Source organism: Musa acuminata, unplaced genomic scaffold (assembly GCF_036884655.1).
Source record: "Musa acuminata AAA Group cultivar baxijiao unplaced genomic scaffold, Cavendish_Baxijiao_AAA HiC_scaffold_1104, whole genome shotgun sequence".
NCBI lineage: Eukaryota > Viridiplantae > Streptophyta > Magnoliopsida > Zingiberales > Musaceae > Musa > Musa acuminata.
In genome coordinates this window covers 525,001-539,769 of record NW_027021317.1, presented here as the reverse complement: position 1 = coordinate 539,769, position 14,769 = coordinate 525,001, and the positions used below count along the sequence as shown (strand labels likewise).

At 40.8% G+C, this 14,769-nt stretch overlaps 1 protein-coding gene across 1 annotated transcript; it reads left to right on the top strand.

The window, feature by feature from the left end:
- The first annotated feature begins 2,498 nt into the window (after positions 1-2,498).
- LOC135666454 (probable protein phosphatase 2C 11) lies at positions 2,499-10,604 on the top strand. Its single transcript, XM_065178025.1, has 9 exons — positions 2,499-2,900; positions 6,299-6,407; positions 6,561-6,714; positions 8,398-8,523; positions 8,641-8,764; positions 8,845-8,921; positions 9,046-9,098; positions 9,800-9,854; positions 10,148-10,604. The coding sequence occupies exons 3-9, from the start codon at positions 6,562-6,564 to the stop codon at positions 10,289-10,291; spliced, it is 732 nt and encodes a 243-aa protein (XP_065034097.1). The 5' UTR covers positions 2,499-2,900; positions 6,299-6,407; position 6,561; the 3' UTR covers positions 10,292-10,604.
- Positions 10,605-14,769: the final 4,165 nt, after the last annotated feature.

Here is a 14,769-nt window from a genome sequence, read left to right as displayed (position 1 = left end):
AACTAGTGCCCGTTCGCCTCCCGAGAATGGGCGGCAGCCCACCCACGCACATGCATAACCGTCACGTCGCGTCAGAAATGCCAAAAAATGCTCCGCCTTAATGAAAGCCTGATGTGGCAGCCCCGCTGAAGCAACAGCGCACTGACGCCTCGATCTCAACGCCCGAAAGCGTGTGGTAAAAGCAACCCGCTCCCCCTAAGAAAATAAGTAAAAAACGGTAGTTCTCCACCCCCGCTACTACTAAATGGACAAGGAGGGAAAATGGCACAAGCAGCTTCTCGGCTCCATACTCTCCGAGACACACCTGCGTGGCCTGCCCGCTTGCGTCGTGCTCCTTGGCTTCGTGCTTCCCGAGACACACCTGCGCGGCCTGCCCGCATGCATCGTGCTCCTCGACTCCATACTCTCCGAGACACCCCTGCGCGGCCTGCCCGCCTGCGTCGTGCTCCTCGGCTCCATGACCCCCGAGTCCACCTCTACTCGGCCTGTCCGACTAAGTCGTGCTCCTCGGTTGCATGTTACTCGGGACCACGCCTACGCGTTCAGCCCACCTGCGCCGTGCTCCTCGGCTACGTGTTACCCGAGACCACACCTGCGCAGCCTGCCTACCTACGTCGTGCTCCTCGATTACACGTTGCCCGAGACCACGCCTGCGCGACCTGCCCGCCTGCGCCGTGCTCCCCGGTCGCATGCTCTCCGAGACCCCGATCTCTGCTCGGCTTCCCGATTGAGTTGTGCACCTCGGCCGCATGTTGCCCGAGACCACACCTACGCGGCCAGCCCGCCTGCGTCGTGCTCCTCGGCTCCATGCTCCCCGAAACCACACCTGCGCGGCCAGCCCACTTGTGTCGTGCTCCTTGGCTCCATGTTCCGTGAGACCACACCTGCGCGGCCTGTCCGCCTGCGTTGTGCTCCTCGGCTCCATACTCTCCGAGACACCCCTGCGCGGCCTGCCCACCTGCGTCGTGCTCCTCGGCTTCATGACCCCCGAGTCCACCTCTGCTCGGCCTGTCCGACTGAGTCGTGCTCCTCAGTTGCATGTTACTCGGGACCACGCTTGCGCGTTCAGCTCGCCTGCGCCGTGCTCCTCGGCTGCGTGTTGCCCGAGACCACACCTGTGCGCCCTGCCCGCCTGCGTCGTGCTCCTCGGTTACACGTTGCCCGAGACCACGCTTGCACGACCTGCCCGCCTACACCGTGCTCCCCGATCGCACGCTCTCCGAGACCCCGATCTCTGCTTGGCTTCCCGATTGAGTTGTGCACCTCGGCCCCATGTTGCCCGAGACACACCCGCGCGGCCAGCCCACCTACGTCGTGCTCCTCGGGTCTGCGGAACCAGCCCACCTGAAGAAAGAAGCCATGCATCGGACCCCCTGCGTACGACAACCGACGCATAACTCCTTTCGGGGGGGGGGGGGGAATATGATAAGGGTAAAAATGGCGATGTAATGCGCCATGACGTCAGCCATACCTGGGCGACGTCCTGCCCGAGGAAATGCGTATTAACGCCGACTTGATATGCGCCAGTGTCACCCGCTCCCAAACAACGACTGAACCATCTGACCCCGCGCGCTCGACCAAGGTAGAGGGGGACGTCGGCCGAAGCTCGCCCATACCCTGCGGCAGTTCGGTTCTCCACGCAACCCCAGTGGCGATGTCAGACGCCATCGGAGGTACGGTCCTACTCCTGCTAGCAGCCACATCAGATAACATCAAACTCATCTATAAATACCCCAGAGTTCTAAACGAACAAGGGGAGAAAAGACAAGCACAACGCACTCGGAGGCATCTCTTCCTCCAAAACCTTTTCCACATCGTTGACTTGATCGTCGGAGGGGTCGAGCCGAGCTTCCGACCCGACCTATGTGCAGGTGCGAGATGACGTCGCCTCTTCCCGACACTGCGGTAAAGCTCTCCACCCGACGCGACATCCCGACCCGACCACCCGCCGGGAGACCTCAAGGGACGCCACACAAGATCCCCGCCATTCGGACCTCCCCGAACAAGTCGCGTCGGCCCCAAGGCCACGACTAAAAAAGTTGTTTACACCAACACCCATCAAGGTTTCAGGGGTGATTTAGTCTTGTCAACAGGCAGAGTCAAAATAATTCACGCACCCAGAGTCCCGCATGGCTGAATATAACTAGAGATGAGACGTGGAGCGCATGAGAGAGATGGGTGCGAGGGTGAGTCATTTAGTGCGACGTGTAGCAGACAAGAAATATTTATCTGGGGGCAAAATAAAAGAAAGGATTTCCCCACCGGTTAATTTGAGACAGAAGTCTGCCCTCGTTATTGTTGGAGGTTATACTGAGCTTCTTGCGGACCGATCGTTTTCCTCCAATTGTATAGCAGGTATGATTTGCGAGTAGATTATCAGATGTAAGAAAAAGATTTTTATGATGAAGTTGCGGCCACATAGATCACATTTGGACCGACTTCCCCCGTTCCTATTTGTCGTAAACCCAAACCCGCACGTACCAAATAGCCTGTCTCTCTCTCTCTCCGGTCTTTGCACACTGTATTTGGTCGGTTCCTCCGCCCTCCAACTTGGAGCTGCGAATTCGATCTCGCCTTCCTTCGTTTTGCACCCGCGGCGCCCGGATTCGAGCCGGGCCGTCGAAACCCTAGCGCCCCCCCCCCCCCTCCGCCCCAAACTTTGGGCGCCGGAGCGGAGGGCGATGGCGGCGGAACTGGGGCAGCAGACGGTGGAGTTCTCCGCCCTTGTGCGACGAGCCGCGGAGGATTCCTACCTCGCCCTCAAGGAGCTGGTGGAGCGGTCCCGGGCGCCGGAGGACCAGCGATCCGACTCCGAGAAGAAGATAGACCTCCTCAAGTTCATCGCCAAGACTCAGCAGCGGATGCTCCGCCTCCATGTGCTCGCCAAGTGGTGCCAACAGGTGATTCTCGTCGTCGTCTTTTTTTTTTTTTTTGCTTCTTTATTGCTCGCTGTGAACTGGTTTTTTGCCTAGGGTTTCTGAATGTGTTCCTTCTTGAGTGCCTCTAGGCTCCGGTAGATGGAAAGCCGCTTCATTTCTTAATCCATGGTACGGATTTAGTCTAGTGTCTGGATTAGTAGTTTATCTGGGGATGATCCTGGAAACCTAGTTCCAAACTGGTAGTCAGTCTTGGTGAATTTGGCGTTTTGGATATGCTTTAGGTTACAATAAGTGCAGCTTATTTCAGTTTTCTGGAGTGTTTTTCCCCCCTCCCTTTTAATGCATTTTAGCAACAATATGAAATTTATTAGTTTGTGATGTAGTACAACACGCTTTGTGCTCTAACAATTTTTTTCTACTAACCCCAAATGCTACAACATCATTAAATCCTTAGTCTATTTGTATGTATTAATAGTTAAAAAATAGCAGATTATGTTTTGATGCAATTTAAGATGTAGCTAAATCCTTGAAGGTGAATTGTAAAATTAGAGAAATTTGTTGGAACCATTATTTTGAGAATTTTCTCATTGGTGTTCTATATACTATTCTCAATCTTTGACATTTTTTATTTGAGACTGATTGTATCCTAAATTAGTAAGATGCTCTACAACTTTAGGAACCAAGTGAGTCGTTTTTATATGGTGCAGAAAATATTTCTCATGATTCACAACATATTAAAGCTTTGTTGTCTAGACATGTTAGGAGAAATATTCCATAAAGCACAGATTAAGGCTGTAAGTTGGGCAGTTTGGGTTTATTAGAGGTAAAACTTTATTGACCAAAGGTGATCACCCTCACCGCATGATGAACCCAATGTAATTTCTGAACTAGCATGATAAACATGTACCTAATTCGAGGTGGAATCAAATTGATTCTCAAGGTATTAATGTCAGAAAAAGAAGTAAGCCACTGCATTCAATTTGTAAATGTTAATTGACAAAGCATGTTGTGCTTTTAATTGTCATTATCTAAATGTACAACTTTCCAGAAAGGTTGCATACTTTTTATGTTTGAATGAATTTTTTTGGAGTCTTCACTGGTAACCTTATTATAAAATCCTTTGTGACATTATGCTTCTTGATTTTTTGGAGTCTTTTTTATTCACTTTGTCACTTGTTTTGCATCCAGCATTTTCTTTAAATTAAGCTCAGAATCTGACTTGAAGATGGTGGTCTGTGCATTTATTCATTTGTTTGATGATCAATGTCAAAGTAGTCTTGTAAACTTTTGAGATGCCTTATTATATAATTAAATTGTTGGCTCACGTTGTGTATCACATTAGATGACTGATTTGATCTTGAACTGGCATGGTTTAGGCGAAGTTCACGTATGGCATTTATAACACCTTGCCAGAGAACTATAATCTTAAGCCTGGACAAACATTCAAGTGAAAGCATAAAGAGTCTTGAATTAGCAAAATGATTGTTCTGTAACAGTCATTACAACTCATGAGCTTTATGAATGCCATTTGTTTTGTCTGATACAAGATAGTGTTCCTAATTATAGTTTGGTCTGTGACCTAGTTTCCATTCTCATATTACTGAAATGGCAACTTATGCACATGATTGTCGATATACTCAAATTGGGCTCCTTCATGGAGAGAACTTCAAAATTTTAATAACATGGAGATGGAGGGCTGGGAAAGCATTTACATAAAATATTCTAATGTATTCGTCGATCTCGTCTTTTTGCAATCTCCCAATTTGACTGTGACATAGCCTAATTTAGATATATCTTAACCTTGAAGATGATCTTCCAGGAAATCTTTAAGAATTTAGGTGAAGGGTAAAAGTATAATGGCTGTTCTCTTGGTAGAAGTTTTGGAGGACAATTAAGATATAGTTATCTAGTCTAGTGTTGAAAACTTTATCATGTACATGTTTACAACTTTTAGTGGTCGATTCCGAGGTTGTCTTTTACATTGTCCGATTTGCTCAAATGGAGCCTACGATTGATGCACTAGTTGGCATGTGGTGACATGTGGCTTGCCATAAAGGTTCCCATGCATGCTAGGCTGAGTCACACTCAAGCAACTCTTCACATGTGGAGGTTGGCTTAGGTTCTTTTTCATTGCAAAGGCTTCGTGTGCTACAAAGGTTGTGACATGCTCTGCTGCTACAGACAACATCCTTCCATTGCACACACAAATGAACTCTTATTGGAGGCTTTTTTGCTACATGTTATTTAGAAACACTTTTTGTCAAATTTAGTTGCCTGACTATGAGTACATACTAAACACTAAACACAACTTGCTCAGTTATTTACTTTGGTTTGGAGGGAAATATGATGAATAAGTTTTGTTGTTTAAATAGATAATTTGCATTGATATTCGAGTTTCAAAGTTTTACAAAAATTAGACTATTATATAATATAATATATTATATTGGGAGAATTGCGCATAAGGATTTTTTTATGGTCTAAACTGATTTAATTATAATGTTTTTTGGAAATAATAGATTTAATTATAATGAATTATGAAAATAATAGATTTTTTGGAAATTCGCCACATTATTTTTTCTCTCTTCCCGCTGACTTGTGCGGACGGCCGTCGGAATTCTTTATATTCTCCTACTTTCAACTTGTCGAGCACTCAAGGCTTATCCGCCACGTGGCGACAAGAGAAACAAGGGACTAAGTCACCCATGATAACTCTACGGATGATGTGGGAGCTGCGCAGTTGGCGAGGTGTGAGTGACCCCTGAGACACGATACATCGGTCAGATTGGTCTTCATTGCTGACGTGGGTTGTGCTGTTATACGACTATACATAAAGTAATGAAAGGAACACGATGTCATGCAAAATTAATTTTGGGCATTTAACATAGCTATAGTAGAAATGCTTGACAAATATGGTCTATAAATCAATAAATTGTAGTTGCAAGGATTAGTAATCATGGTAATGCTTGTATTGAAAATTGGCTAAACTAAATTGTTATTACTTACAACTTTATCAGAATAATTGCTTATATTTACTTTAGAGAGCTCAAACTTGACTGAAAATGCACATCTGTAATCCAATTCACTATTATTGCTTCACTTTTCTTTACATTTGAGACACTGGTGACATTTTCTGACATAATTGAATCCTCTATACAAGAGCCTAGATGACCTGAAAACTAATATAATTTGTCTACACAAACAGTTCCTTCTATGTTAAGGTTGTGATTGTCAGACTCATAGTGTCCTGTTACTTGGTGCGTGTTGTTGTATTTTCCTCACTACAAGAAATGATTTTCTATACTAGATTTGATTTGTACAGTGACTCTGCTTCACCACTTGTTTTCCTTGTCTTTTTTATCTCAGATGTAGTAATATTGCAACTATTAACCAATTCTTACTGAGGTAATATGTTGTTTCAGGAAAAGTAGTAGCCAAATTCTGTGCAAAATACCTGCACACTCAAATTCTCAAGTATGAGCCTCAGTTGGGTGGTGATTTATCTGCTTCAGTACAAAAAGCATTTTTAAGGTAACATATGATGCTACTATTGTCTTCCAATATCTGTAGTTTTGAGTTGAGATAAAAAATTCAGTTTTAGGCCACATATGGTATGTCATAAAGCATGTAATGTGACAAGAGAACATATGGTATGTCATACATATGATTCTTGTTTTGATTCAGAATGGATGAGATGATGAAAGGACAGAGAGGATGGAGGGAATTAGCTGTACTGGGGGACAAAATGGACAAGTTCACAGGTTTAATTGAAGGATTGATATGGTCCCCAAGGGGTGGTTATTCCAGTGAACATTTAGATGAATGGGCATATGAGGAGGTGATATATTACTCTGATGATCTTCTTTAACTTTGTTCAAGATGTTATATTGTTTCATTTAATATGCTGGGGATGCCATATCTTGAATACTTTGCTTGTTTTGTTTTTGGAAGGATTGTCTTTTAATTATGTGGGTCTGAAGTTCCTTTTGTGCTGTAATATATGTGCACGAATGAAGAATCCAAAAAAAGTACAGCTGTGGAGTCTGTGAAAGCATTTTTCTTTGTCATCCATCTTAGTTGTATTTTATATAATGGTTGAATTGTTCTCAGGGAAGCCAAAGTTTCAAGATTTTTTTTTTAATACCTAAATGAGCTGTTGAAGCTATAAAAGGATGGGAAAGTATTTTAGGAGATTTTGGCTGAAGCCAACTTTTCAACAGTAGTTGTTTGATTTGTTTGAGCTGTCTCTGCAGTTGACAAAGTGTTTTACAATGTTTAGGGTCTTGGTTGTCAAGGAATTGTATAACATGTTTTTCGGATGAAAATTTAAAATGTTGTGCTGTTGTTGAAGATAGAAATACAAACTTTGAGAAAGGAGGGGCAGTACATTGGGAAGAGAGATCAAAGGAGTGAAAGAACAGAGAAAGAGATTGAGAGATAATTGAGCTCTAATTTTCCCACGATATGTCACACCTCAAACTGACTTCTGTGGTTTGTGATATTGCTGTAGGTCACTTGTCTGGGTTTGGCCTCTCCTAAAATTGAACATGTCCATTAAAGTTGTTCCTTTGGCCTATAATTCACTTGGTCTGAAGTGTCTGATGAGTCCTTGTTCATCAGATTTCCCTGTTTGGAAGTTGGTTGCTTTTATATGTCCAATATAAGTGAGAAGCACAAGATTATGCATTTACTTTTTTCACATGAAATTTCTGAATTTTGTTTTGACAGAGATTTTATAAAGCTAAAATATTGTGATGGTAAAGATGTAGAAATGAAATGCTTCATAGAACATACATTTTAGAAAAAGGTCTATCCGTATTGCAAACCCAGATTTGTTGGGTAATTACCAGAACAGTGTGATACTTTAAAATATACTACATGCGTATACTTATGTTAACTTAAGACGTACTAGTTTTTGGTGTGTACCAGGTATGTCACTTCAATTCGAGTTTCATGGAACAAAAATTATTATTCAAAGTTAGGAGTATATGATGCATAATAGAGGAAAAAGGAGACTGATTCTTATTGGCAGGTGCAGAACTTAAATCGTGTATCATCTTTGCATTATATTCCTAAATTTTGTTAGAAGGCTTATATTTATGTACACAAGGCTTCTATACAGACTGAGGCAATTTGTATGTTATCTTGCACTACTAATTTACTATGGTATGTATACTCAATATCTGGCAAAAATGGTAGAAGAATTTGGCAAGTGATTGTTTGTTGTTTTTCTAATTTTCATATGTTCCCACCATAAATTTTCTAAATATTACATACATGCTGAATATAAATTAGAGTGGTAGAAAATGCATTAGTATTAATTACCTTGTCCTAGTTTCTAAAGTTTTGTCATATTGGTTCCTTTTTTTCTGTGTCCATTGTCCTTGTCCATGTTTCATACTCAAGATCTTGTTCTTGTCGGTGCTAGTTGTTAGACTGAATCTTGAAAAGGCGTAAAGTACTATTTGCAAGTTAAGTGGATCCATTAGGAATCTTGTGACTCAAAAGAACTCTTTGTCAGGGACCACATTCTGATTTCTCTGGACCGACATCTGGAAGCACAGCTTGTGTGGCAGTCATCAGAAACAACCAACTCATTGTTGCAAATGCTGGTGATTCTCGTTGTGTACTCTCGAGGAAGGGTCGGGTTTGTCACTAAGAGAATCTCTTTCTACTGATTTGTGTTTTCATGTGCTTCAAAATTACATCATAGACAAAAAATATGCCTCAATTGTGTAGTCTTACTTCTGTTTGTTCTCTATAGGCAATTAGTTTGTCAACAGACCACAAACCATATCTTGTTGAGGAGAAGGAAAGGATCGTAAAAGCAGGTGGTTTTATTCAAGCAGGACGAATAAATGGAAGCTTAAACCTCACTAGAGCAATTGGTACTTCCTCAGTGTTTTTTAATAAAATTTGTAGGCTGCCTTATCATATGTTTTACTCTTGAGAAGCAAACTTATGGCAGGCGACATGGAATTCAAGCAAAATAAGTTTTTACCTGCTGAGAAGCAAGTTGTGACATGCAATCCAGACATAAACATTGTGAGTATACCACAGTTCCGCTTCCAATAGTGATTAAATTTAGAACCATTTGAACTATGATCCACCATATTATCATGAGTTCTATTATAAATCTCGGTATGTCATTTGTTGGCCTTCGCTGTAGGTGGAGCTATGCGATGATGATGAATTTCTCATTTTAGCATGTGATGGAGTCTGGTATGCCTTTTCAGCACCTCTTTAGCAATTGTAAATCCAAGACAACTAAATCTACTATAACTATTCTTATAATGAGATTTCCAACAATCATATATATCGTGTTTCAATTGCAACATTGACATGCCTTCATTTAAATAGTTGATAGACCATAAGCCACGGTTATAATGTTATCAATACTCTAGTGTCCATCCACAATTTAAAGAAGATAGTAATACTATTGTCTTTCATGTTTCTAGCACATCGAAGTATCAAACTACTCACACTAAATTATATGTTTATAATTCATAATAAATTTCTCAGCTATTTGTGTGCCTATGAATTCTCTTCTCTTACAAATAGAACAGTTGATGTATATTAAATTAGAGCTCAATAGCGGCAAAAGATTCATTGGATAGTATCAGTCAAGTGTTTGTGTTTGAACATTCAGCATTATTTTGTCTATGTACTTCATTGGACTGTAATAAATTTCTCATGTTTGGTTATTACCTGTTGTGCCGTTATCATCATCATCTACCAGTTCAAGAATTATGTTTCATTGTGGCTTATAACATTTATAACCGTAAGGTGTTTTTCTACATAGTCGAGTGCTCCTTGCTTAGAGATTCTAATAGAATCAGATTGAGAACTCATGCTTGCCATAGTATGTGTCCATTTGAAATACTCGTGTACTTATAGGTGTCTATTCTGATACTTTTTACCAGGGATTGCATGATAAACCAGCAACTGGTGGATTTCATCACTGAGCATATAAAAACGGTGAGGACCTTATTCTATGTTATTTTTTGATCACTTTAAGAGTATCTTTCTCGGAACCTTATGTCCAACATAAACCAATTATCCGAAGCTGTAACGTCAGTGACCTTGATTGAGGCTAACTTCAACACTTGATGGTCTCAGTAACCGAGCTCATGAAATGGACTTTTGTTTTTTGGCCAAATAGTGTATCTTAGGCTTTATACATAATGGAATAAAGCAGTTTTATTTGCCAGAAGTATATTTTGTTTTATTTATCATAATACTTTTTCTGGTGCCTATGTTGCTAACTGCAGGAGAGCTGCCTGTCTGCAGTATGTGAAAGAGTGTTGGACCGGTGTCTGGCACCATCCACCATTAGTGAAGAGGGATTGGACAACATGACGATGATACTGGTGCAATTTAATAAGCCGATCAGACCTGATGCTCCTCATACATAAAAATGATGATATGCTGGGTGAGACTGAAGTTCCAAGTGATCCTTCTATCCTGCTGTAGATTTGAAGTGTGTTGTACATAGCAATATATCCTCTTGAAGGTTGTAGCGTATACATTTGGACAAATCATCATATGGCAATGAATTAGTTGCGGGTGATCCCAAAGTTCCCATCTTTAACCCGATAGTTAGTATCGAATGTATAAAGCACTATTCATTTGGTTTACGGAGTGCTGAAGAACTAAATGGTTGACTTTACTCTTCTCATATGACATGATGACCTATGGATAAAATCGCATGATGTGTATTTTCTTAAATTGCCTGACAATGTGTTGGTTTTTGTGGAGACAAAAGTCAGATATCTTCTTTTCTTTCAAATGCAACCTTAGTGAGGAAGACTTGATTCTCGAGACCTTAAAATAAATACAATCACAAACCTTACCACACACATTAGATGTGGAATTATTTTTTTAATATTATAATATGTTCACTGTTGCAAAAAATTTCATTCAGTTGTAAGTTTAAATAGCCTCTATTACTGAGAAGTATCAGCAAAGCCAGATTTGTGGTAGAATCAACTTATTGTTTATTGAACAAGCAAACGGCACTAGAACTTTGATGCTCGAGCTCAACAAGCTATGCAACATGTGGTAGATCGAAAGCTAGGGCAGAAAGATGTGGTAGATCGAATGCTAGGGTTGCAAGTCAAGGTAGAAAGTGTAACGTTGAAAGAAACGCAGCCTCTACTCAATTCATAAATTCCAAGAAGCTTATTGTTTACCGGATTCTATATTCTATTGTGCACGCTAGAGTCACTACTAGTCTATTTGCCGTTGTGCGTTGAGCCAGCAGTAACCAGTGTTTTACTACACCATTCTATCTATATTAAAGGATAGCGATAGAATCTTCAAGGATAGCGATATTCTCTCTTCAAGGAGTCGGGGTGCGAAAGAGCAAGCAGCGGGAATAGACAAGCAAACTTCTTGTCGCCGGTGCATAAGCTGACTATGGGTGCTCTAACACTTATAGGATGGGGTGCGAGTTCCACTTGCCTGCGTGTTCTTTCGCCTAAGTGTATTAGGGGTGAGTCTTCAATCCTTTCTTTCAACCTTTCTTTCTACTGCTTGAGACTGAATTTCATGGACTTGCAACTTTCTACGGCTTTAGATACGAAACCTTCTATTTTCTACTTCTTGAGCATCTACTATACTTTCCACTTAACGAGATACCTTCTACTTGACTTGATACTCAACTGGATACTTGGGTAGAGGGGAACTAATGCGTTGGGTCACGCCAGCTTTGACTTGATCTCGCGCTCAGAAATGAGTAGGATAACTATAGCTACAACTTGATTATTGGCAAGTTGGGTAGAGGGGAACTAATGCGTTGGGTCTCGCCAGCTTTGACTTGATCTCGCGCTCAGAAATGAGTAGGATAACTATAGCTACAACTTGATTATTGGCAAGTTGGGTAGAGGGGAACTAATGCGTTGGGTCTCGCCAGCTTTGACTTGATCTCGCGCTCAGATATGAGTAAGATAACTATAGCTACAACTTGATTATTGGCAAGTTGGGTAGAGGGGAACTAATGCGTTGGGTCTCGCCAGCTTTGACTTGATCTCACGCTCAGAAATAAGTAGGATAACTATAGCTACAACTTGATTATTGGCAAGTTGGGTAGAGGGGAACTAATGCGTTGGGTCTCGCCAGCTTTGACTTGATCTCGCGCTCAGAAATGAGAAGGATAACTATAGCTACAACTTGATTATTGGCAAGTTGGGTAGAGGGGAACTAATGCGTTGGGTCTCGCCAGCTTTGACTTGATCTCGTGCTCAACCTTTAGTTCCGAACCGGGGCCGTCGTACCTCTTTCATCCGAATCTCTTTCCACTCAACATTACATACAACTAACTATCTATCGACCACCACAATTCATCTGATTCCCGGCATGCGAGAGAAGTTCTCATTCCTCTCTCATCGGCGAAGAACGGCAGCAGAACCACTTTTTCCAGGGCCACCCACATCTTATCCATCTGCCGAAAGAGGGTACCGTAAGCAATACGAGCAAGCAATCAATGCCTCCCCTGGAACCTGACCTAACAGTTGATCCCGAACCGTGGGAAGATAGCACTCTTTATCCATGGAGTATTATTCCCCAGCTTTACGTACGAGTCGATCTTTAACGAAAAGAGGAAGGTCAAAGGAAGTGTGCTTTGACCATGAGACATGTACAACCTAGTTAGCGAACAAGCAAGAGAGACGAAAACAGCTGCTGTTCTACCCCCATCTCTCTCGCATCTCTCTCCATCTTTCAGCCCTTTTACAAAGTTGACTTTTGAGGAAGGGTGAGTGCTGTTATTCATCATGCATTCATATAGAGATTTGAAATAGTCTCCTCGAGACGATTGGACTCAATATTTTGTTCTTTTCTATTGGTAATTACAATAAGCTCAATGCTTAGAGAAACATTAGGATATGATTTGAAGTACACTAATCCCACCAAATACAATTGTGCAAGTGTTCACTTGGCTCCGCTCCAACTTCTCATTCATGTGGAGCTCATGCTTCCTCTTCTCGGACCATCCTTTGCCGTCTCGTCTATCTTCTGGTCCAACTCCTTGATCCTTTCCTCGCTGAACGTGTAGGTATCCGCTCCATGTGTCGCCAACGAATGCGTGGCGTTCCTTGTGCTAGTTCGACCTGTAGGACTAATGGCAACCAGGGAGGGGAGGAGGACACCGACTCCGAAAGTGCGTTTCAAAGATTTCTTCCTCTCATCACCGAACGGTAGCGCCAACCAAGGCATGCCGGAGAAGAACTCCTCAAAGGAATCCTGATCCTTGTCCATGGAGATGTTAACCACCTCGAAAGCACTGCCCATGCGCTTGATCTTGTGATATTCCTCGATCATATGAGGAAGAAATCTACGGCATGTACCGAACCGGCGAGCCGAGAAGAAGAGAAGGATGGTCTTGCCAACAAGCTCCTTCATTATTGTTTATAATGATTCATAAATTTATATATGATATATGAGTTTCAAGCATATTATCATATCATATGAAAATATAAATATGTAACGATCGATGATATCTAGGATACAAACAACAACGTCTTATTTGAAAGTGATTTGGTGATATATATTGTTGATAGAGTAAAGCCTGTCTGCCTGCTAGTTGCTAGTTATAAGAAGCATGAGTAGCAGAAAGCACATGGATTATGCTTCAGATAGTAATCTCTATAGATAATTCGGTTGACTAGGCTCGAGCGGCACAGTTAATAATAAGGATTTGCAGCAAATTGTGTTCAATCTCTGAGTCTGCTAGTCTATCAAAATGCATCTTTATATATTTGTTTGGGCATAGTATCTCTAAGAATGTATGCTTGCAATGAACATTTGTTTGGTCTTTATATATTTGGATGTGTGAAGTTATATCCTGTATTTGCAAGTGAAAATCCAACATTGTTGTGCTTGTTAAATCCAAACTTTCGACATCTGTATCAGACATTAGGACTGCAGATGATGCTTTCATGATCCTCTCAGCTGCATTCATAAGATAGAGAAATAGAAGAGTGAAACTAGGAAGCTACACTTTAAATGAAGTTCTAGAAGTACTAATCCTTTTATTGATAAATTGGTGCACATCTAAAAGTTAACACTTGCACAATTGTATTTGGTGAGATTAGGTAAGACTATTCCTAATTTAACCCAATCTAGGCATAGTTGACACCCAAGGGACCTGATCTCACTTAGATGATCATTAATTAAATTGTCTTATATGGTTTGGGAATGCAATTCAACCTAAAATGTAGCCCCATATTAGCAAGATGGTTAAGCATCATCATCTTGTTTGCTATCGCATGAAAAAATGCATCAAGATAGTAGCTGAAGCTGATTTAGTTTTTATGTGTTGCTCTTTCTTTAATCAAGTGAATGCTTCCATTGGTGTCTATTAGGCTTAATTTTACATGCAAAAACAAGTTGCTTGACAATAAAAATATTTTACATGTAAAAATATTTTACATGCAAAATCAATAAAAATATTTTAGAAACTTTAAAACAAAAATAATGATCATCTATATATATTTTAAATTTATTTTTGAAGATTTTTAAATGCTTAAAAATCTTATATATTATTTTTACATTTTTATAATAATATATGAATATCACTAGTATATTATTTGTTATTTCTAATTATGGTTTATATTTTTTATATTTTCATAAAAAATAAAAAATAATGATCATATGAGATTTTGCATGATACTGATCATGTTTTGATCTAATGCATTTTATTCTTTGTTTCTCTCAGAATACTAAATTAAACTTTGTGAGTTAAAAGTATGATTTGTTATTTTAGTTGGAGTTAAAATCTTAAATTCACAATCTATAAATAAAAACTCATGTAATACTTTATGCATATAATGAGGAGGGAGAGATCAAAAAAAAAAAAAAACCTCAAATTAGTCCTAGAGATTATAAAATTTTA